At 44.3% G+C, this 19,239-nt stretch overlaps 1 protein-coding gene across 1 annotated transcript in view; it reads right to left on the bottom strand.

Moving 5' to 3' along the window:
- The window catches only part of LOC140212250 (protein FAM149B1-like), a 95,638-nt gene extending 85,510 nt beyond the window's left edge, over positions 1-10,128 (bottom strand). Inside the window, exons 1-2 of the mRNA XM_072282970.1 lie at positions 9,998-10,128; positions 2,647-2,760 (exon numbers count right to left, since the gene is read on the bottom strand). Of these exons, the coding sequence (XP_072139071.1) occupies positions 2,647-2,760; positions 9,998-10,044 (161 nt within the window). The 5' untranslated portion in view covers positions 10,045-10,128. The remainder of the gene's footprint in view (positions 1-2,646; positions 2,761-9,997) is intronic.
- Positions 10,129-19,239: the final 9,111 nt, after the last annotated feature.

The following is a 19,239-nucleotide window of genomic DNA, read 5'->3' as shown; positions in this document are numbered from 1 at the left end:
ATCTGCCATTTCTCAGTCCATTACTGCAACAGATCTATATCCCACTGTATCCTTTGCAATCTTCTACACTATCAACGATAGCACCAACTTTAACTACATGAAAGCTATCCATGTTTTCATCCAAGACATTTATATACATCACAAACAGCAGAGGTCCCAGTACGGATCTCTGCACAACACCACTGCTGTCAGACCTCCAGCCAGAATAAGCCTTGCAATCACTAATCTGCTTTCCTATAGACAAGCCAATTCTGAATCCAAACAGCCAAGCTACTGTGAATCCCATGTACCTTAATCTTCTATATGAGCCTACCACGTGTGACCTTGTCAGATGGTTTACTAAAATCCATGTAGCCAACATCCTCTGCCTTACCTCCATCAATCACCTTGGTCACCACCTCAAAAAAACTTAATCGTAATTTTGAAGATTTGACCTATCCCACACAAATGCATGCTGAGAAGCCCCACTTAAGCGACAGTTCTCCAAATGCTCATAAATCCTATCTCTTGGAATCATCTACAATAAGTTCCCTACCACTGACATAAAACATACTGCTCTGTAGTTATCAGAAACATCCTTAACCAACAGAACACTAGCTACTTGCCATTCGTCCAGGATCTTGCCTGCAGCTAGATAAGGCACAAACATCTCGGTCAAAGCCCCAGCAATCTCATCTCTTGCCTTGCTCAATAATCTAATCCTGGGGATTTACCCACCTTAATGCTGTTCAGCAGAGCCAACACTAATCTCAAAATACCTCATTCAACACTTTAAATTGCAAGCATAATTTCTCCCTTTTATCCAGAGCAACTATACCTTATCTCGCATGCAAATGATGTCAGGATTCTCTTTAATCCTACTTGCCAAGGACATCTCATAAGGCATTCAACTAAGTCCCTCATGGTAGGCTCATCTAGAAGATTAGAATGTGTGGGATCCATGGTGACATGGCCATTTGGATTCAAAATTAAAACTGTCCCTATAGACCCTATAAATATAAAATTATAACTGGTACTGATGAGGTAGATGAGAGGGGAAAAGCTTAAAGTGTGCAGTACGTCATGTTGTGGTAACCTGCCTCAATGACTATCGTCCAGTCAAACTTACATTCAGTTTGATGCAGTGCTTTAAGAGGTTGGTGATGAAACATATTCCTGTCTGAGAAGCAACTTGGATCGGCTCCAATCTGCCTACCGTCACAACAGGTCAATAGCAGATGTCACTTCATTGGCTCTTCACTCAACCCTGGAACATCTGGACAGTGAAGATGCATACATCACAATGTTCTTTATTGACTACAGCTCGGATAATAATATCCCCTCAAAACTAATCAATAAGCTTCAAGACCTAGGCCGCAATACCTCCTTGTGCAAATGTTTCTCAATTTCCTCATTTGCAGACCCCAATCAGTTTGGATTGGCAACAACATCTTTTCCACAATCCCCATCAGCACAGGTGCATTCACAAGTCTGTGTCCTTAGCCCCCTGCTCTACTCACTTTACACTTGTGACTGTGAGGCTAAGTACAGCTCCAATGCCATATTTAAGTTTGCTGACAACACCACCGTCATTGACTGCATCAGCATATAGGAGGGAGATTGAAAATTGGGCGGAATGGTGCCACCACAACAACCTCTCACTCAATGTCAGCAAGACCAAGGAGCTGATTATTGACTTCAGGGGGAGGAAAATGGAGGTCCAAGAGCTAGTCCTCATGGGGGGAATCAGAGGTGGAGAGGGTCAGCAACTTTAAATTCCTTGGTGTTATCATTTCAGAGGATCTGTCCTGGTTCCATCAAGTAAGTTCCATTAAGAAGAAAGCACAGTAGGGCCTCCCTCTTAGAAATTGGTGAAGTTTCGGCATGTCATCTAAGACTTTGACGAACTTCTGTAGATGTGCGGTGGAAGGTATATTGACTAGTTGCTAATTTATTATTATTATTTCTTTTTTTTGTATTTGTACAGTAGCTGTTTGTTCATCCTGCTGGGTCTGGTCATTCTTTGATTCTATTGTGTTTCTTGTATTTACTGTGAATGCCCATATATCTAGTGACATATATGTACTTTGATAATAAACTTATTTTGAACTTAAAACAAAGAGTGATGGCTGCCTGGAATGGATCACTAGGGGTATTAGTGGATGCAGATATGACAGTGGCATTTGAGAGGCAATGGAGGAATATGGATCATGGGGAGGAGGAAAAGATTTGGTTTATTTCAGCATCATGTTTGGTACTGACAATGTGTGCTAATGGGCCTATCTCATGCTCAATGTTATATAAGAGTAGGTCATTCAGATGGTGGTAAATGTATGGAATTAGCTGCCAGAAGAAGCGTTTAAAGTAAGCACGGTAGTATAATTTAAGAAGCACTTGGGTAGGTACATGGAAAGGCTGGACTTTGAGAGACATGGGCCAATGCAGGAAGTTAGGACTAGCTGGGTGGGCACCATGGCTGAAATGGACTAGTTGTGCCACCTGTGCTATATTGTTGTATGACTCTATCATGAAGCCCCCACAAACAGATTTATGTCAATAACTAGATAATCTGCCTTGCTTGAGGGATTGCTTCAGGCGCACTTATTCAACATATGTAAATAAAACAGCAGAATGATGCAATAGGACCGGATCAGGTGAAGCACATACCTACTGGAGATGGAATCTGCATCCTCGGTGCTGGTGATGGGTGAAGGAGCTGAATACTCTGCTTGCTTGTCTGGCAGTGGATGGTTATCTGAGTTAGATTGCAACAGACAACATCTGTGAAAATAAAAGCCAACTTTTACACCAGATTGGAGTCATAGAGCAATTCTGCACATTTCCAGCCCCTTTTTCCCTGTGCTTCCATGCCAACTACATTATCTACCTAGCTAGTCCCAAATTCTTGTTTTTGATCCATACCTAAGATACTTCCCCTCTACGTATCTCTCCAAGTGATTCCTAAATAATATTTTACCTGTTTCAACCACTTCTCCTTGAGCTATTCCATATATCACCATCCTCTGTGTGAAAAGTTACCCCAAGATCCTTTATCAGTATTTCCCCTCCCATTCTAAATATATGCTCCCTAGTTTTGGGAACCCCTCTCCTGGAGAAAAGACTTGTCACCATCGATCTTATCTATGTCCCTTGTAATTTTAAACACTTCTATAAGGTCTGCATCACCATCTAGTATGGAGGGGCCACTGCATACAATTGAAAAAAGCTGCAGAGGACTGCAAACTCAACCAGCTCCATCATGGGCACCAGCTTCCACAGCACTGAAAATATCTTCAAAAGGCAATGCCTCAAAAAGGCAGCATCCATCACAAAGGACCCCACCACCCAGGACATGCTCCCTTCTTATTATTACCGCCAGAGCAGAGGTACAGGAGCCTGAAGACACACACTCAACATTTTAGGAATAGCTTCACCCTCTCCACCATCAGATTTCTGAATGGACAATGAACCAACTTATGAACACTACCTCACTATTTTTGCACTACTTACTTAACTTAACTTTTTATATACATTTCTTAGCACAATAGGTCTACAATGGATACAATCCTATTGGTTCTCCACCTAGGCTTGGTCCACCTGGACAACAGCAATACCAATGTCAGGCAGCTGGTCATGGATTACTGGTCAGCATTCAACACCGTCGACCCTCAGTACTAATCAACAAGCTTCTAAACCTGGGCCTCTGTACCAGATCCTCCGCAACTAGATCCTTGACTTCCTTATCTGGTGTAGACCGGAAGTAACATCTCTTCACTGGCAGTCAACATCGGCGCACCTCAAGGATGTGTGCTTAGCCCGGTGCTCTTCCCTCACTAAACCCATAACTTGTGTGGCTATGAACACAGCTCAAGTACCATCTATAAGTTTGCCTGTGATACATCTAGCAAAATCTCAGATGGTGACAAGATGTACAGTCATGACAGACATCACCTGATTGAGTGTTTGTCACAATAAAAACCTTACACCCATCATCACCAAGACCAAGGAATTGATTGTGAACTTCAGAAAGGGAAAGTCAGAAGAACACACACCGGTCCTCATTGGAGGGTCAGCAATGGAAAGGGTGAATAGTTTCAAGTTCATGAGTGTCAACATCTCTGAACATCTATCCTGGACCCAACATATAGATGTAATTATAAAGAAGGCATGCAAGTGACTATATTTCCTCGGGGTCACCAAAGACTCTGGCAAGCTTATACAAGTGTACCATGGAGAGCAGTCTAACTGGTTGCATCATTGTCTGATATGGAAGTGCCAATGTACAGGATCAGAAAAAAGCCTCAGAGGGTTGTAATCTCAGCAAGGTCCATCATAGCCCCTAGCCTAACCACCACTGAGATAATCTTCAAAAGGCAATGCCTCAAAAAAGCAGCATCTGTCATTAAGGGCACCCACCACCAGGGATATGCTCTCTTCTCACTGTTACCATCAGGGAAGAGGTACAGGAACCTGAAGACATACAATCAACATTTTAGGGACAGCACCTTCCCCTCCACTATCAGATTTCTGAATGAACAGTGAACCAACCCATGAACAGTACCTCAATACATTGTTCTCCTTTTTGCATTATCTTTTCTATATTTCTTATTGTAAGATAGTATTTGTTAAATGTATTGCACTCTACTGCTGCCACAAAGTAACAAATTTCACAACAAATGTCAGTAATAATAAAGCTGATTCTGATTGTTTTGAGGGCATTGTGGTGGACGTTGTCTCATGATAGGCTCATCCAGAACATAAAGGTACATGGGATCCATGGAAGTTTAGTAGACTGGAAGACAGGGGATGGGTGTTATTCTGACTGGAACAATTATGTCCTGCAAGGATCAGTGCTGCAACCTCTGTATGTGATATATTTAAATGGTTTGGATGGAAATGTAGGTGAGCTGGTTAGTTAGTTTACAGATGACACAAGTATTGGTGGAGTTATGGATGATGCGGAATATTGTCAAAGGATTCAGCTGGATGTAGACCAATTAGAATTAGAGACTGAAAATGGCAGAGCTTAATACAGACAAGTGTGACGTGTTGCACTTTGGGAGGTCAAATGTATAAGGAAAGCAGGACTTCAGAACACTGATGTAGGGGGTTTTGGGCTGCAGCTCTATACTGCAGTTATATAAAGTTTTAGTTAGGCAAAATTTGGTGCATTCTGTGTATTTCTGGTCACCATATTTCAGAAATAACATGGAGGCGACGGGTGGGGTGCAGAAGAGGTTCACCAGGATCTTACCTGGATTGGAGTATTTTAGAAAAAAAAGAGGAATATGCCTGATGTTGTAGTGTGTGAAGAAAGAGAAGTGGGTGCAGTTACTGTTACAAGAGACAAGGTGCTCAAAAAGCTGAAAGACCTAAAGATACATAAGTCACCCAGACCAGATGAACTGCACCCAAGGGTTCTGAAAGAGGTAGCATTAGAGATTGTGGTGGCATTAGAAATTATCTTTCAAAGATCATTGGACTCTGGCATAGTGCAAGAAGACTGGAAAATTGCAAATGTTACTCCACTCCTTAAGAATGGAGGAAGGCAGCAGAAGGGAAACTATAGACCAGTTAGCCTGACCTCAGTGGTTGGGAGGATGCTGGAGTCAATTGTTAAGGATGAGGTGATGGAGTACTTGGTGACACAGGTGAAGATAGTACAAAGTCAGTATGGTTTCCTTCAGGGAAAATCCTGCCTGACGAATCTGTTGGAATTCTTTGAGGAGATTACAAATAGGATATATAAAGGGGATGCAGTGGATATTGTACATTTGGACTTTCAGAGGCCTTTGACAAGGTGCCACACATGAGGCTGCTTACCATGTTAACAGTCCATGGTGTTACAGGAAAGTTACTAACATGGTTAGATCACTGTCTGATTGGTAGGAGACAGCAAATGGGAATAAAAGGATCCTTTTCTGGTTGGTTGCCAGTGACTAGTGGTATTCCGCAGGGGTTGGTGTTGGGACCACTTCTTTTTATGCTGTATATAAATGGTTTGGATGATGGAATAGATGGCTTTGTTGCCAAGTTTGCAGATGATACAAAGATTGGTGGAGGGGCAGGTAGTGTTGAGGAAACAGGTAGGATGCAAAAGGACTAATAGACAGATTAGGAAGATGGGCAAGAAAGTGGCAAATGAAATATAATGTTGGAAAATGCATGGTCATGCACTGCGGTAGTAGAAATAAATGTGCAGACTATTTTCCAAACGGAATCTGAGGAATCCAGGAATCTAAGATGCAGAGGGACTTGACAGTCCTTGTGCAGAACACCCTGAAGGTTAACTTGCAGGTTGAGTCGATGGTGAAGAAGGCAAATGCCATGTTAGTATTCATTTCAAGAGGTCAAGAATATAAGAGCAAGGATGTGATGCTGAAGCTTTATAAAGCACTGGTAAGGCCTCACCTTGAATATTGTGAACAGTTTTGGGCCCTTCATCTTAGAAAAGATATGGTGGCATTGGAGAGGGTCCAGAGGAGGTTCACAAGGATGATTCCAGAAATGAAAGAGTTATCATATGAGGAACATTTGAAGGCTCTGGGTCTGTACTCACTGGAATTCAGAAGGATGGGGGGAGGGGGATCTGATTGAAACCTTTCGAATGTTGAAAGGACTAGGCAGAGTAGATGTGGAAAGGATGTTTACCATGGTGGAAGAGGCAGGACAAGAGGGCATAGCCTCAGGAGCAGTACATGGAATTATGATGTTACAGAAATTTAAGATATTACATGGAATTATACGTCAAAAGAGCAGGATTAGCTATTTGATATTCTGAGGTTTAGATGTTTTAAAAGAGATAGGGAGGGAGGTAAAAGAGGAGCTAATCAGGCATAGTATTACCAGGATCTTCTACTGTGTGGGTGGAAGTCAGAAACAGGAAAAGAACTATCATTCTCTTGGGAGTAAGCTATGGGCCTCCCAATAGCAACAAGAATTGTGGGAAGTAGATCTTGGAAGAAAGCAAAATAATAGGGTTTCCATCATAGGAAACTTGAGCTTCCCCAAATATAATTGGCACCTCCTTAGTACAGAAGGCTTACATGGGGTAGATTTTGTTAGGTGCATCCAGAAATGTTTCCTGACACAATACATGTCAGCTTCAGCCCATACTTCCCTGAAAGCAGCAACACAGACAGATAGGGTAGCAAAGCGGGGTATCACGTGCTGGTTTTTATCAAGTTCAAGCAGTTACATAAAACATTGGTTTGGTCATATTTACAGTATTGCGTACAGTTCTGGTTGCCATATTACAAGAAGAAAGTGGAGGCTTTGGAGAGGGTGTGGGAGGTTCATCATTATGTTGCCAGGATTAAAGAATATTATGTACAAAAAGAGGTCAAAGTTGAGTTTATTGGCATATGCAGAAGTGCACATATGCAACGGTGCAATGAAAAACTTACAACAGTATCACAGGCACACAGCATCAATCAAGCAGCACTCACAAAAAAACCAAATAATATACCATTTTTACAAAAAAAGAACAATTAGAACAAAAAGAAAAGACAAAGTGATCTTGGGTCTTGCTGCAAAGTGATCAAACCTCCACTTTAAGTACACCCAATGACTTGACCTCCGCAGCCGCCCGTGCAGCCAAAAAGTTCTATTCAAAAGGTTCAAAGGAACATCTAAACAAGCCTGATGCATTTTGGAAACAAGTCCTGTGGACTGATGAAGTTAAAATAGAACTTTTTGGCTGCAATGAGCAAAGGTATGTTAAGAGAAAAAAGGGTGCAGAATATCATGAAAAGAACACCTCTCCAACAGTTAAGCACGGGGGTGGATCAATCATGCTTTGGGCTTGTGTTGCAGCCAGTGGCACGGGGAACATTTACTGGTAGAGGGAAGAATGAATTCAATTAAACACCGGCAAATTCTGGAAGCAAACATCATACCATCTGTAAAAAAGCCGAAGATGAAAACAGGATGGCTTCTACAACAGGATAATGAACCTAAGCACACCTCAAGATCTACTGTGGACTACCTCAAGAGGCACAAGCTGAAGGTTTTGCCATGGCCCTCACAGTCCCCTGACCTAAACATCATCGAGAATCTGTGGATAGACCTCAAAAGAGCAGTGCATGCAAGACAGCCCAAGAATCTCACAGAACTAGAAGCCTTTTGCAAGGAAGAGTGGACGAAAATCCCCCAAACAAGAATTGAAAGACTCTTAGCTGGCTACAGAAAGCATTTACAAGCTGTGATACTTGCCACAGGGGGTGTTACTAAGTACTGCCATGCAGGGTGCCCAAACTTTTGCTTCGGGCCTTTTCCTTTTTTGTTATTTTGAAACTGTAAAAGATGGAAATAAAAAGTTTTCTTGCTTAAAATATTAAAGAAATGTGTCACCTTTAACTTTATGCCTTTTGGAAATCAGTTCATCTTTTATTCGCTTAGCTATTCACAGTTACAGAAATTTTGACCAGGGTGCCCAAACTTCTGCATGCCATTGTAAGTTTCAATGAGATCTCCTTATTCTTATAAATTCCAGCGAGTACAGGACCAGAGCCATCAAATGATCCTGACACATTAACTCTTTAATCCCTGGGATCATTCTTGTGAACATCTTCTGGACCCTTTCCAAGGTCAGAACATGCTTTCTTATATAAGGGGCTGCAAAACTGCTCACCATAAGTTAAGTTGTGGGTTCAAGCTCTCCTGCTAAATGTGGAGCACAAAGTTCAGCTTGTGCTCCCTACGGTAGCTCTCGGAAGAGTGCAGCACCAGCACCACTGAGGTGTCTCTTTATCCACTGTCACATCGCAGAGGCTTCCTGTTCCTGGCAGGGCTTTGTTGTGGAAGCTTTTGTTTTTCACCCCTATAGAAAGGCCAGAAGAACAAGACAGGAAGTTCACCAAGTCCCCTGTTTACTTCTGAGTTTATTGTCATATGTACAAGTGCAATGTAAAACTTGCTTGCAGCAACATCACAGAGACATAGTATTGGATAAGCTGCATTCACAAGGAAAAAAAACATAGATCATACACAACTTTTATGAGAAATAACAATCAAACAAAAAAAAACACTGTAGTGCAAAGTGGTTGGGGTTGTTTATGATTAGGGCTGGGCTGGTCGGTTCAAGAACCCAACAGTTGAAGGGAAGGACCTGTTCTTGAACCTGGTGGTGCAGGCTATGCAATGACCAAGAGCCAGTGCATTGAAGGCTGCATATCAGACTGTGATGTAACCAGTCAGAATGCATCTGTACAAATTTTCAAGAATCTTTGATGGCATGCCAAATTTTCTCAAGCTCCTGGTGTACCTTCTTCGTGATTGCATCAGTGTGTTAAGCTCAAGATAGATCCTATGAGATGCTGAGGTCTAGGAACTTGAAACTGCTCACCCTCTGCACCGCTGATACCCTCAATGAGAACTAGTGCTTTTCTCCCGACTTCCCTTTCCTGAGGGTCATAGTCAATTCCTTGGTCTTGCTGACATTGAATGCGAGGTGGTTGTTGCAACATTACAAGATCTTTGTCACTCCTGTACACATCCTCATCGGTCTCCATTCGTTCTTCTAATCTCCATTAACATTCTCGGCTCTAGAGTATAACCACAACAGTGATCATCTCCACTCATAAAGCTTCACCAGATGATACCACAGTAATTTCATTTCAGACTACTGCCCTGATGTTGTCCTTAATCGGAAATGCAATTCCCCTCCTCCTCTCTACAGCACCTGTACACTGGGCCATTTAGCAGCAGTCATGTCACTTCACGACCCATGGGTCCTGTTTTCTACACCCCCCCCCCTCACACCCCAACCCCCGGTCTGTGCTTCCCGCATCTCAACCCAGAGATGTTCTTCCCCCCATCCTTGAGACTTGGGATGTGCACCACATCACCCTCGACCCACGGTCTACGCTCCTCATCCCGTCCAATTCACGGGCTTATCTCCCCCCACCACCACCCCGACCCGACCATAAGGACTGTGTTCCCCTCCCCCTCACCCGTCCCACGGGCCGTACTCCGGCCCGCCGAGGCAGGCCGCGTGGGCCTGGCTTCAGCCACTCACATTTCCAGCGTGTTACACACCGGCTTCCGACGGTATCTGCGAATCATGCCGCCGCTGAGCTCCTCAATCCGGTCACATCTCGCCGCCAGTACCCGCCCCACCCGTTCCACCTCAGGCCGCGTCTGCTCAGCCCCTCGTTACCATAACAACCCAGCCAGCTCGCAGCCTGACGGGAGATCACATGACCCAGGGGCCTTCCGGACCGGACTGCGGGCAGTCTGCTGTCCTGCGTTGGCCGGCCGACCGCCCGACCGCCCGTACCGGCTATTCCCAGCATCGTCTGTCCGCACACTTCTACCGTTTGCTCAGCTTCGTTCACGCTCTTCTCTCCCACTGCCGCAACGGTAGTCCCGGTCCCCAGCCTCACAGAAAATTTGTTGTAACAATACCTGAACAAATGAATTAAACAGGTGCCAGCGGGGTTCTGGGGAGACCTTAGTATAGTATAGTCATACTTTATTGATCCCGGGGGATATTGGTTTTCGTTACAGTTGCGCCAGAAATAATAAAAAGTAATAGAACTTTCAATAGTAATGTGTAAATTATGCCAGTAAATTATGAAATAAATCCAGGACCAGCCTATTGGCTCAGGGTGTCTGACCCTCCAAGGGAGGAGTTGTAAAGTTTGATGGCCACAGGCAGGAATGACTTCCTATGACGCTCTGTGCTGCATCTCGGTGGAATGAGACTCTGGCTGAATGTACTCCTGTGCTCACCCAGTACATTATGTAGTGGATGGGAGACATTGTCCAAGATGGCATGCAACTTAGACGGCATTCTCTTTTCAGACACCACCGTGAGAGAGTCCAGTTCCATCCCCACAACATCACTGGCCTTACGAATGAGTTTGTTGATTCTGTTGGTGTCTGCTGCCCCAGCACACAACAGCAAACATGATAGCACTGGCCACCACAGACTCGTAGAACATCCTCAGCATCATCCGGCAGATGTTAAAAGACCTCAGTCTTCTCAGGAAATAGAGACGGCTCTGACCCTTCTTGTAGACAGCCTCGGTGTTCTTTGACCAGTCCAGTTTATTGTCAATTCGTATCCCCAGCTATTTGTAATCCTCCACCATGTCCACACTGACCCCTGGATGGAAACAGGGTGTCACCAGTACCATAGCTCTCCTCAAGTCTACCACCAGCTCCTTAGTCTTTTTCACATTAAGCTGCAGATAATTCTGCTCACACCATGTGACAAAGTTTCCTACCAAAGCCCTGTACTCAGCCTCATCTCCTTTGCTGATGCACCCAACTATGGCAGAGTCATCCGAAAACTTCTAAAGATGACAAGACTCTGTGCAGTAGTTGAAGTCCGAGGTGTAAATGGTGAAGAGAAAGGGAGACAAGACAGTCCCCTGTGGAGCCCCAGTGCCGCTGATCACTCTGTCAGACACATAGTGTTGCAAGCACACGTACTGTGGTCTGCCAGTCAGGTAATCAAGAATCCATGACACCAGGGAAGCATCCACCTGCATCGCTGTCAGCTTCTCCCCCAGCAGAGCAGGGCGGCGGATGGTGTTGAACGCACTGGAGAAGTCAAAAAACATGACCCTCACAGTGCTCGCTGGCTTGTCCAGGTGGGCGTAGACGCTGTTCAGCAGGTAGACGATGGCATCCTCAATTCCTAGTCGATGCTGGTAGGCGAACTGGAGGGGATCTAAGTGTGGCCTGACTATAGGCTGGAGCAGCTCCAGAACAAGTCTCTCCAGGGTCTTCATGATGTGGGAGGTCAATGCCACTGGTCTGTAGTCGTTGAGGCCGCTAGGGCATGGCGTCTTCGGCACAGGGACGAGGCAGGACGTCTTCCACAGTACAGGAACCCTCCAGAGCCTCAGGCTCAGGTTGAATACATGGCGAAGTACTCCACATAGCTGAGGGGCACAGGCTTTGAGCACCCTGGTACTGACACCATCAGGTCCTGCAGCCTTGCTTGGGTTGGGACGTTTCAGCTGTCTTCTCACCCGTTCAGCTGTGAACCCCTCCGTGGTGGTTTCGTGTGGGGAAGGGGTATAGTCATGAGAGCAGGGTGGGGGACCGTGAGGAGGGGTAGGAGGGGAGAGTGGAATATATGCTGGTTGGAGGCCGACAACAGATGGCTTGTGGCTCGGAGAATGATGTAGACTGCCACGTCACTGGGCTGGAGTAGAGGGAACATCTAACAGCACCTGCTTCTTGATACTAACCTGCTCAGAACAGTCAAGATGCCCTTGGTAAATCCTAAAGTCCATAGTTTCCATTTTATTCTCCTTGCTGAATACAAATGGGAAATCTCCATTCAGGACGTTGCTCACAACCCTGTGTCTGCACATAAATTACTGCATAGTCCTAAAGTTCTCTCCTACACTATAATCCACAGTTGCCTATACCTGTCCAGGTTCCTGTATTTTGCTTGATCACACCTTCAATAAGCTTTATGGTTCAAGTACCCTAGTCTTGCAATCTTTGCCGTTCACCCCTACAGGAAACGTGCTGGCGCTGAACTGACTAAAGCTCAATGAGCCAGGAACAGCTTCTTCCCCTCTGCCGTCAGATTTCTGAACAACCCATAAACCCATGAGTACTACCCCATTATTCATTTGTTTTGCACTCTTTGTTTCAAGGTTTAGAGGTTTTTGACTTTGCACTGTACTGCTGCCACAAAACAACCAATTCAGAGCATTTGTCAGTAATGATAAATCTGATCCTCTTTCAAAAGACTCGCACTCTTCAGATGTCACATAACCTGCAAGCATTTGCTCCCAATCTACTCTTGCCAGAGCCACTCCTGTGCAATTGAAATCAACCTTTCCCTTGTTTAGGACCTTAACTTGACAACCAACCTTAGCCCTTTTCAGAACCATCTTGAAACTTACAGAATCATGGTCACTGTTCCCAAAATGTTCCCCATATATAAATTCTTACTACTTAAGATTTCCTAAGACAAGGTCATGCACTGTCCCAACTCCATAGTCCTGTGAGTAGAGATAAACTGAAGAGTGTGGTACCAGTGCAGAGGAGTCAATATAGGATTGTTCTGAGTCGGTAGACTGGAGTATATTCAGGGATTCATCATTGGATCTGAATGAATATACCACAGTTGTCATTGTCTTCATGAAGTCCTGCATATGCCTACAAAACATATTAGGTCTTCCCAAACCAGAAGCCCTGGATGAACCAGGAGAACAACTATCAGCTAAACACTCGATCTGCGGCATTTAGGACTGGGGATCCAGAGCTCTACATGAAGTCCAGCTGCGAGTTCCGTAAGACTATTGCCAGAGCAAAGACACAATTCCATATGAGGCTGTAGACATAAATAGAAGCTCGACACCTATCAGGACTTGTACACCATCACCTCCAACAAAGCGAGAATGAGTAGCATAAACAGCAATGGCATATCACTTCCCGATGTACACTTTTAAGAGCGAGAACTATAACACACCTGTGTCAGTCCCCATTGCACCTGATGACGCTGTCATTTCAGTCTTTGAGATGACGTCAGTACACCCTTTGGGAGGGTGAATCATTATAAAGCATCAGGCCCTGGCATTGTATTCATCGGATGCCAGAAAACTACACTGACTACTAGCTGGAGTATTCTGGGACACCTTCAATCACTTGCTTCTGCGGTCTGAGGTTCCTACACGCTTCAAGATGGATCAATTGTACTGGTGCTCAAGAAGATCGAGGTGTATATCACATACAATACAATTAGGAGACTTAAGAGTTGCCCACTACTATAACCCTAGAGCTCTTATTTCTTTCTGCAATTTGCTTTAACATCTGTTCCTCTAACTCCCCAACCCCCCAGCAAAGCAATTCCTCTATTTTATTCCTAACTTCTGTCCACATGGCTTTGTTGCTCAGTCTCTCCAGGATACCCTTTCTACACACTGCTAGCAGGGAAAGAAGTGGAAGTAGGTATGATAGCAACATTTGCGAGTTTGAATTGTGCCCAATCAGTGAACAGGAGCGCGAGAAGCAGGTGCGACTTCGCACAGGTTTGCGATTGAATAAAAAAGGCAGCGCTTCGTGGCAATTTTTGGAGTTTGAATCGCCGCCAATCTGAACAGGAGCAAGAGAAGAAGATGCGACTTCACACAGCCCCATGACTGAAGATTTAGAAAGCAGCGCTTGGCAACAGTTTTCAGAGTTTGAACTGCGCCCAATCAATGAATGAGATTCACTAACAAGAGTGAATAAGAATAAGGCAGTGGCAAGCAGAGCGGCCAGAACAGAGTGGGGAGGCTTAGGCCTTAGGTAAGGTTAGTATCTATCAAGTTTCTTCTTCTTTATTCTTCATTCCTCATATGTTAGGACACAGGTAATGCAGTAAAAATGGCTCCAGGGGCTGTGTTCTGTTCTTTGTGTGAGATATGGGAATTCTGCTAGATCTCCAACCTCCCAGATAACTACATCTGCACCAGGTGCACCGAGCTGCAGCTCCTCAGAGAACGTGTTAAGGAACTGAAGCTGCAGCTGGAGGAACTTCGGCTTATACAGGAGACTTGAGGAAGTGATGTTAGCTACAAGGAAGTAGTCAGTCACCCCTGGGTTGAAGGAAGCAGGTAACTGGGTGACTATTGGGAGAAGAAAGAAATGGGGAGCCAGGACAGAGTACCCCTATGGTTGTTCCCCTCAACAATAAGAATACCGTTTGGATATTGCTGAGGGAGACAAACTACTGGGGGACGGGGGAGCCACAGAGAAGTCTGGCGCCGTGACTCAGAAGAGAAAAGAGGTGAATAGGACCGCAGTATGATAGGAGATTCCATAGTTAGAGGAATAGGGCGGAGATTCTGCGGCTGCAATAGGCACCCATACGGTATGTTGTCTCTCAGATGCCAGGGTCAGGGATGTCTCAGATCGGGTCCATGGCATTCTGAAGGGGGAGGGTGAGCAGTCAGATGTCTTGGTACGTACTAGCACCAATGACACACTGTAAGTAGAAAAGGAGAGGAGATCCTGAAGAGAGATTTGAGAGAGCTATGCAGAAAGCTGGAAAGCAGGACTTCCAGGGCAGTACTCTCTGGATTGCTGCCTGTGCCACGCGCCATTGAGGATAAGAATAGGAACAATTGGCAGATAAATGTGTGCCTGAAGAACTGGTGCAGGCAGGGAGCAGGGGTTCAGGTTCCTGGATCATTGGGATCTCTTCTGTAGGCGGTATGACCTGTACAAAGGGGATGGGTTACACCTGAACCCAAGGGGGACCAATATCCCTGTGGGTAACTTTACGAGAGCTGTTTGGGAGGGTTTAATCTAATTTGACAGGGAGATGGGAATGGCATTGATAGGGCTCAGGATGGGGCAGTTGGTTTACAAACAAAGGCAGTGTGTGGAGAGTGCTAGCAAGGAGAAGCTGACGATAGGGCAAAATTGCAGTCAATGGGATGACTGGAAAAGGGGGACAAAATTGAAAAGGGTTATACGGGTCTGAAGGTGTTATATTTGAATGCATGTAATGTATGGAATAATGTAAATGGACGTTGAGAGACTGGGATGTATGATGTTGTAAACATCACTGAATCACAGCTGAAAGAAGATTAGAGCTGAGAGCTTAACATTCAAGGATACACATTGTATCCAAAGGACAGGCAGGTAGGCAGAGGGGGTGAGGTGCCTCTGTTGGTAAAAAATAAGTAATCAAATCCTTAGAAAGAGGTGACATAGGATTGGAAAGTGTGGAACGTTGTGGGTAGAACTAAGAAACTGCAAGGGTAAAAAGACCCCGATGGAAGTGATATACAGAGCTCCGAACCACAGCAACAAGTGGGCTACAAATTACAATGGGAGATAGAAAATGCACGTCAAAAGGGCAATGCTACGATAGTTGTGGGGGATTTCAAATTGCAGGTAGATTGGGAAAAACAGGTTGGTGCTGGATCCCAAGAGGAGGAATTTGTAGGATGCCTATGAAAAGGATTTTTAGGGTACATCGTGGTTGAACCCACTCCGGATAGACAAAGGAGAATCGAGTTGGTGGATGTTGTGTACTTGCATTTTCAGAAGGCATTTGACAGGGTGGCGCACGGGAGGCTACTTAACAAGTTAAGAGTCCTTGGTATTACAGTAAAGATACAAGCATTGATAGGGAATTGGCTGAATAGCATAAGGCAAAAGTGGGTATAGAGAGCCTTTTCTGTTTAGCTACTGGTAACTAGTGGCGTCAACAAGGGACCACTTCTTTTGTTATAGGTCAATGATTTGGATGACAGAATTGATGGCTTTGTGGCCAAGTTTGCAGATGATACGAAGATAGGAGGGGCGGGTAGTGTTGAGGAACCAGAGAGGACTTAGACAGATTAGGAAAATGGGCAAAGAAAGGGCAGATGGAATACAGATTCAGGAAGTGTATGGTCATGCACTTTGGCAATAGAAATAAAAGGGAAGACTATTTTCTAAATCGATACAAAATTCAAAAATCTGAGGTGCAAAGGGACTTGGGAGTTGTAAGACATAACAAATAGGTGCAGGATTAGGCCTTCTGGCCCTTTGAGCCTGCTCTGTCATTCAAAAAGATCATAGCCGATCTGACCATGGACTCAGCTCCACCTATCTACCTTTTCCCCCTAACCCTTAATTGCCGTACTATGCAAAACTCTATCCAACCTTGCCTTAAATATATTTACTGAGGTAGCCTCCACTGCTTCATTAGGCAGAGAATTCCACAGGTTCACCAGCCTTTGGGAAAAGCAGTTCCTCCTCATCTCAATCCTAAATTTCCTCCCCTGAATCTTGAAGCTATATCCCATAGTTCTAGTCTCACCTACCAGTGGAAACAACTTTCCTGCTTCTACCTTACCTATCCCTTCCATAATTTTATATGTTTCCCTAAGATCTCCTCTCATTCTTCTGAATTCCAGTGAGTAGTCCCAGGGGACCCAATCTCTCCTCATAGTCTAACCCCCTCATCTCTGGATTCCAGAAATGAGGGTGTTAGACTATGAGGAGAGATTACACCACCTCCAAAGCCAGTATATCCTTCAAGTAAGACCAGAACTACATGCAGTACTCCAGATGTGGCCTCACCAGTACCCTACACAGTTGCAGCATAACCTCCCTTTTAAATTCAATCCCTCTAGCAATGAAGACCAACATTCCATTTGCCTTCTTGATAGCCTGCTGAACCTGCAAACCCATCTCTTGCGATTCATGCACAAGCACTCCCAAGTCCTTTTGCACAGTAGATGCTGCACACTTTTACCATTTAAATAATAATCTCATCTTCCATTTTTCCTTCCAAAGTGGATAACCTCACATTTACCACATTGTACTCTATCTACCAGACCCTTGCCCACTCACTAAACCTATCTATATCTCTCAGAAGACTCTTTGTATCCTCTGCACAATTTAGTGTCATTAGCAAACTTAGATACACTACACTCAGTCCTCTCTTCCAGATTGTTAATGTATATCGTGAACAGCTGCAGGCTCAGCACTGACACCTGTGATACACTGCTCACAATTGATTGCCACCCAGAAAAACATCCATGTACCCCAACTCTCTGCTTTCTATTGGTTAATCATCCATGCTAATACATCACCCCCCAATTATATGCATCCTTATCTTATGGCTAAGTCTTATGTGGTACCTTATCAAACGCCTTCTGGAAATCCAAGTAAATAATGTCCATCTGTTCCCTTCTATCCACTGCACTTGTTATATCCTCAAAGAACTCCAGTAAATTTGTCAAACAGGACCTGCCTTTGCTGAGTCCATGCTGCACCTGTATGATGGATTTATTTGTTTCCAGATGCCTCGCTATTTCTTCTTTAATAAAAGCTTTAAGCATTTCCCAACTACAGATGTTAAACTAACTGGCTTATAGTTACTTGCCTTTTGCCTACATTCTTCTTTGAATAGTGGCGTGACATTCACCTTTTTCTAATCTGCCGGGACTGGCCCAGAGTCCAGAGAATTTTGGTAAATTATCACCATGCCTCAGATATTTCTCAGTTTATTGCCTGTGCCACTGTAATGTTATTAGTTGGTGGCCTATAGACAACACCCACCAGTGATTTTTTCCCTTTACTATTCCTAATCTCTACCCAGATGGATTCAACATTCTGCTCCTTAGATCAGTCCTGGTGTCGGATTTCCTAAAGGTTAATTTGCAGGTCTAGTCAGTGGTGAGAAAGGCAAAGCAATGTTAGCATTAATTTCAAGAGGTCTAGAACATAAAAGTCAGGATGTAATGTTGAGACTTTATAAGGTACTGGTGAGGCCTCACTTGCGAGTATTGTGAGCAGTTTTGGGCCTCACGTCTAAGAAAGAATGTACTGACGTTGGAGAGGATTCAAAGGAGGCTCCTTATCATATGAGGGCGTTTGATGGCTCTGGGCCTGTACTCATTGGAAGAAGAACAAGGGGGAATCTCATTGAAACCACTTGAATGTTGAAAGACTTAAATAGAGTGGTTGTTTTCTGTGGAGGGGAGTCTAGGACCAGAGGACACAGCCTCAGAATAGAGGGATGTCCATTTAGAATGGAGATGAGGAGTAATGTTTTAGCCAGAGAGTGGTGTTTTGTGGAATTCGTTGCACACAGGTGACTGAGTAGGCCAAGTCATTGGGTATAATTAAGACTGATAGATTTTTGACTAGTCAGTGCACGAAGGGTTACGGGGAGAAGGCAGAAGAGTGAGACTGAGAGGGAAGTGGGTCAGCTATGATGAAATAGCAGAGCAGACTCAATGGGCCAAATGGCAAAATTCTGCTCCCATATCTTACGGTCTTATTTATGAAGCATTTCCACAGGTACATGAACTGGAGAGATATGGACCACATATAGGCATCTGGAATTTGTTCAAGTTGGCATAATTGTCAGCACAGATGTAAAGGGTGTTGTCCTGTGCTGTACTGTTCCATGTAACTTTAATCTTCATTCTGGGAAAAATAAATTGGCATAAGTATTCATGAGGACATGTTCCTGGAAAGCATTTAGAGGCAGTTTCCGAGGACAGTACATGTTATCCAAACAAAGAAAACTTTAGATCTGGCCATACATAACATTTAGTATTCACACAGTAATGGATCTTTTGTAGTAAATTGAGCACAACAGAATATGTCATGCTTTATCTGTCCCATCATCCACACTTGCCACTCTGCTTCATGTATTTAGTTTAGTTTTTGGGTACACACACTCCAATGCTTCTTATAAGCCCAACTCTGATTTAGATTTTGCCCATGCCCTGACTCTTATTTAGTTCTCACACAGATTACACCCGCATTCGTGCATGCCATCAACTTTGAAGT

Source organism: Mobula birostris, chromosome 18, assembly GCF_030028105.1.
Source record: "Mobula birostris isolate sMobBir1 chromosome 18, sMobBir1.hap1, whole genome shotgun sequence".
NCBI classification, from domain to species: Eukaryota; Metazoa; Chordata; class Chondrichthyes; order Myliobatiformes; family Myliobatidae; genus Mobula; species Mobula birostris.
Note: the sequence above shows the minus strand (reverse complement) of the source record. Positions and strands in the feature narration are given on the sequence as shown.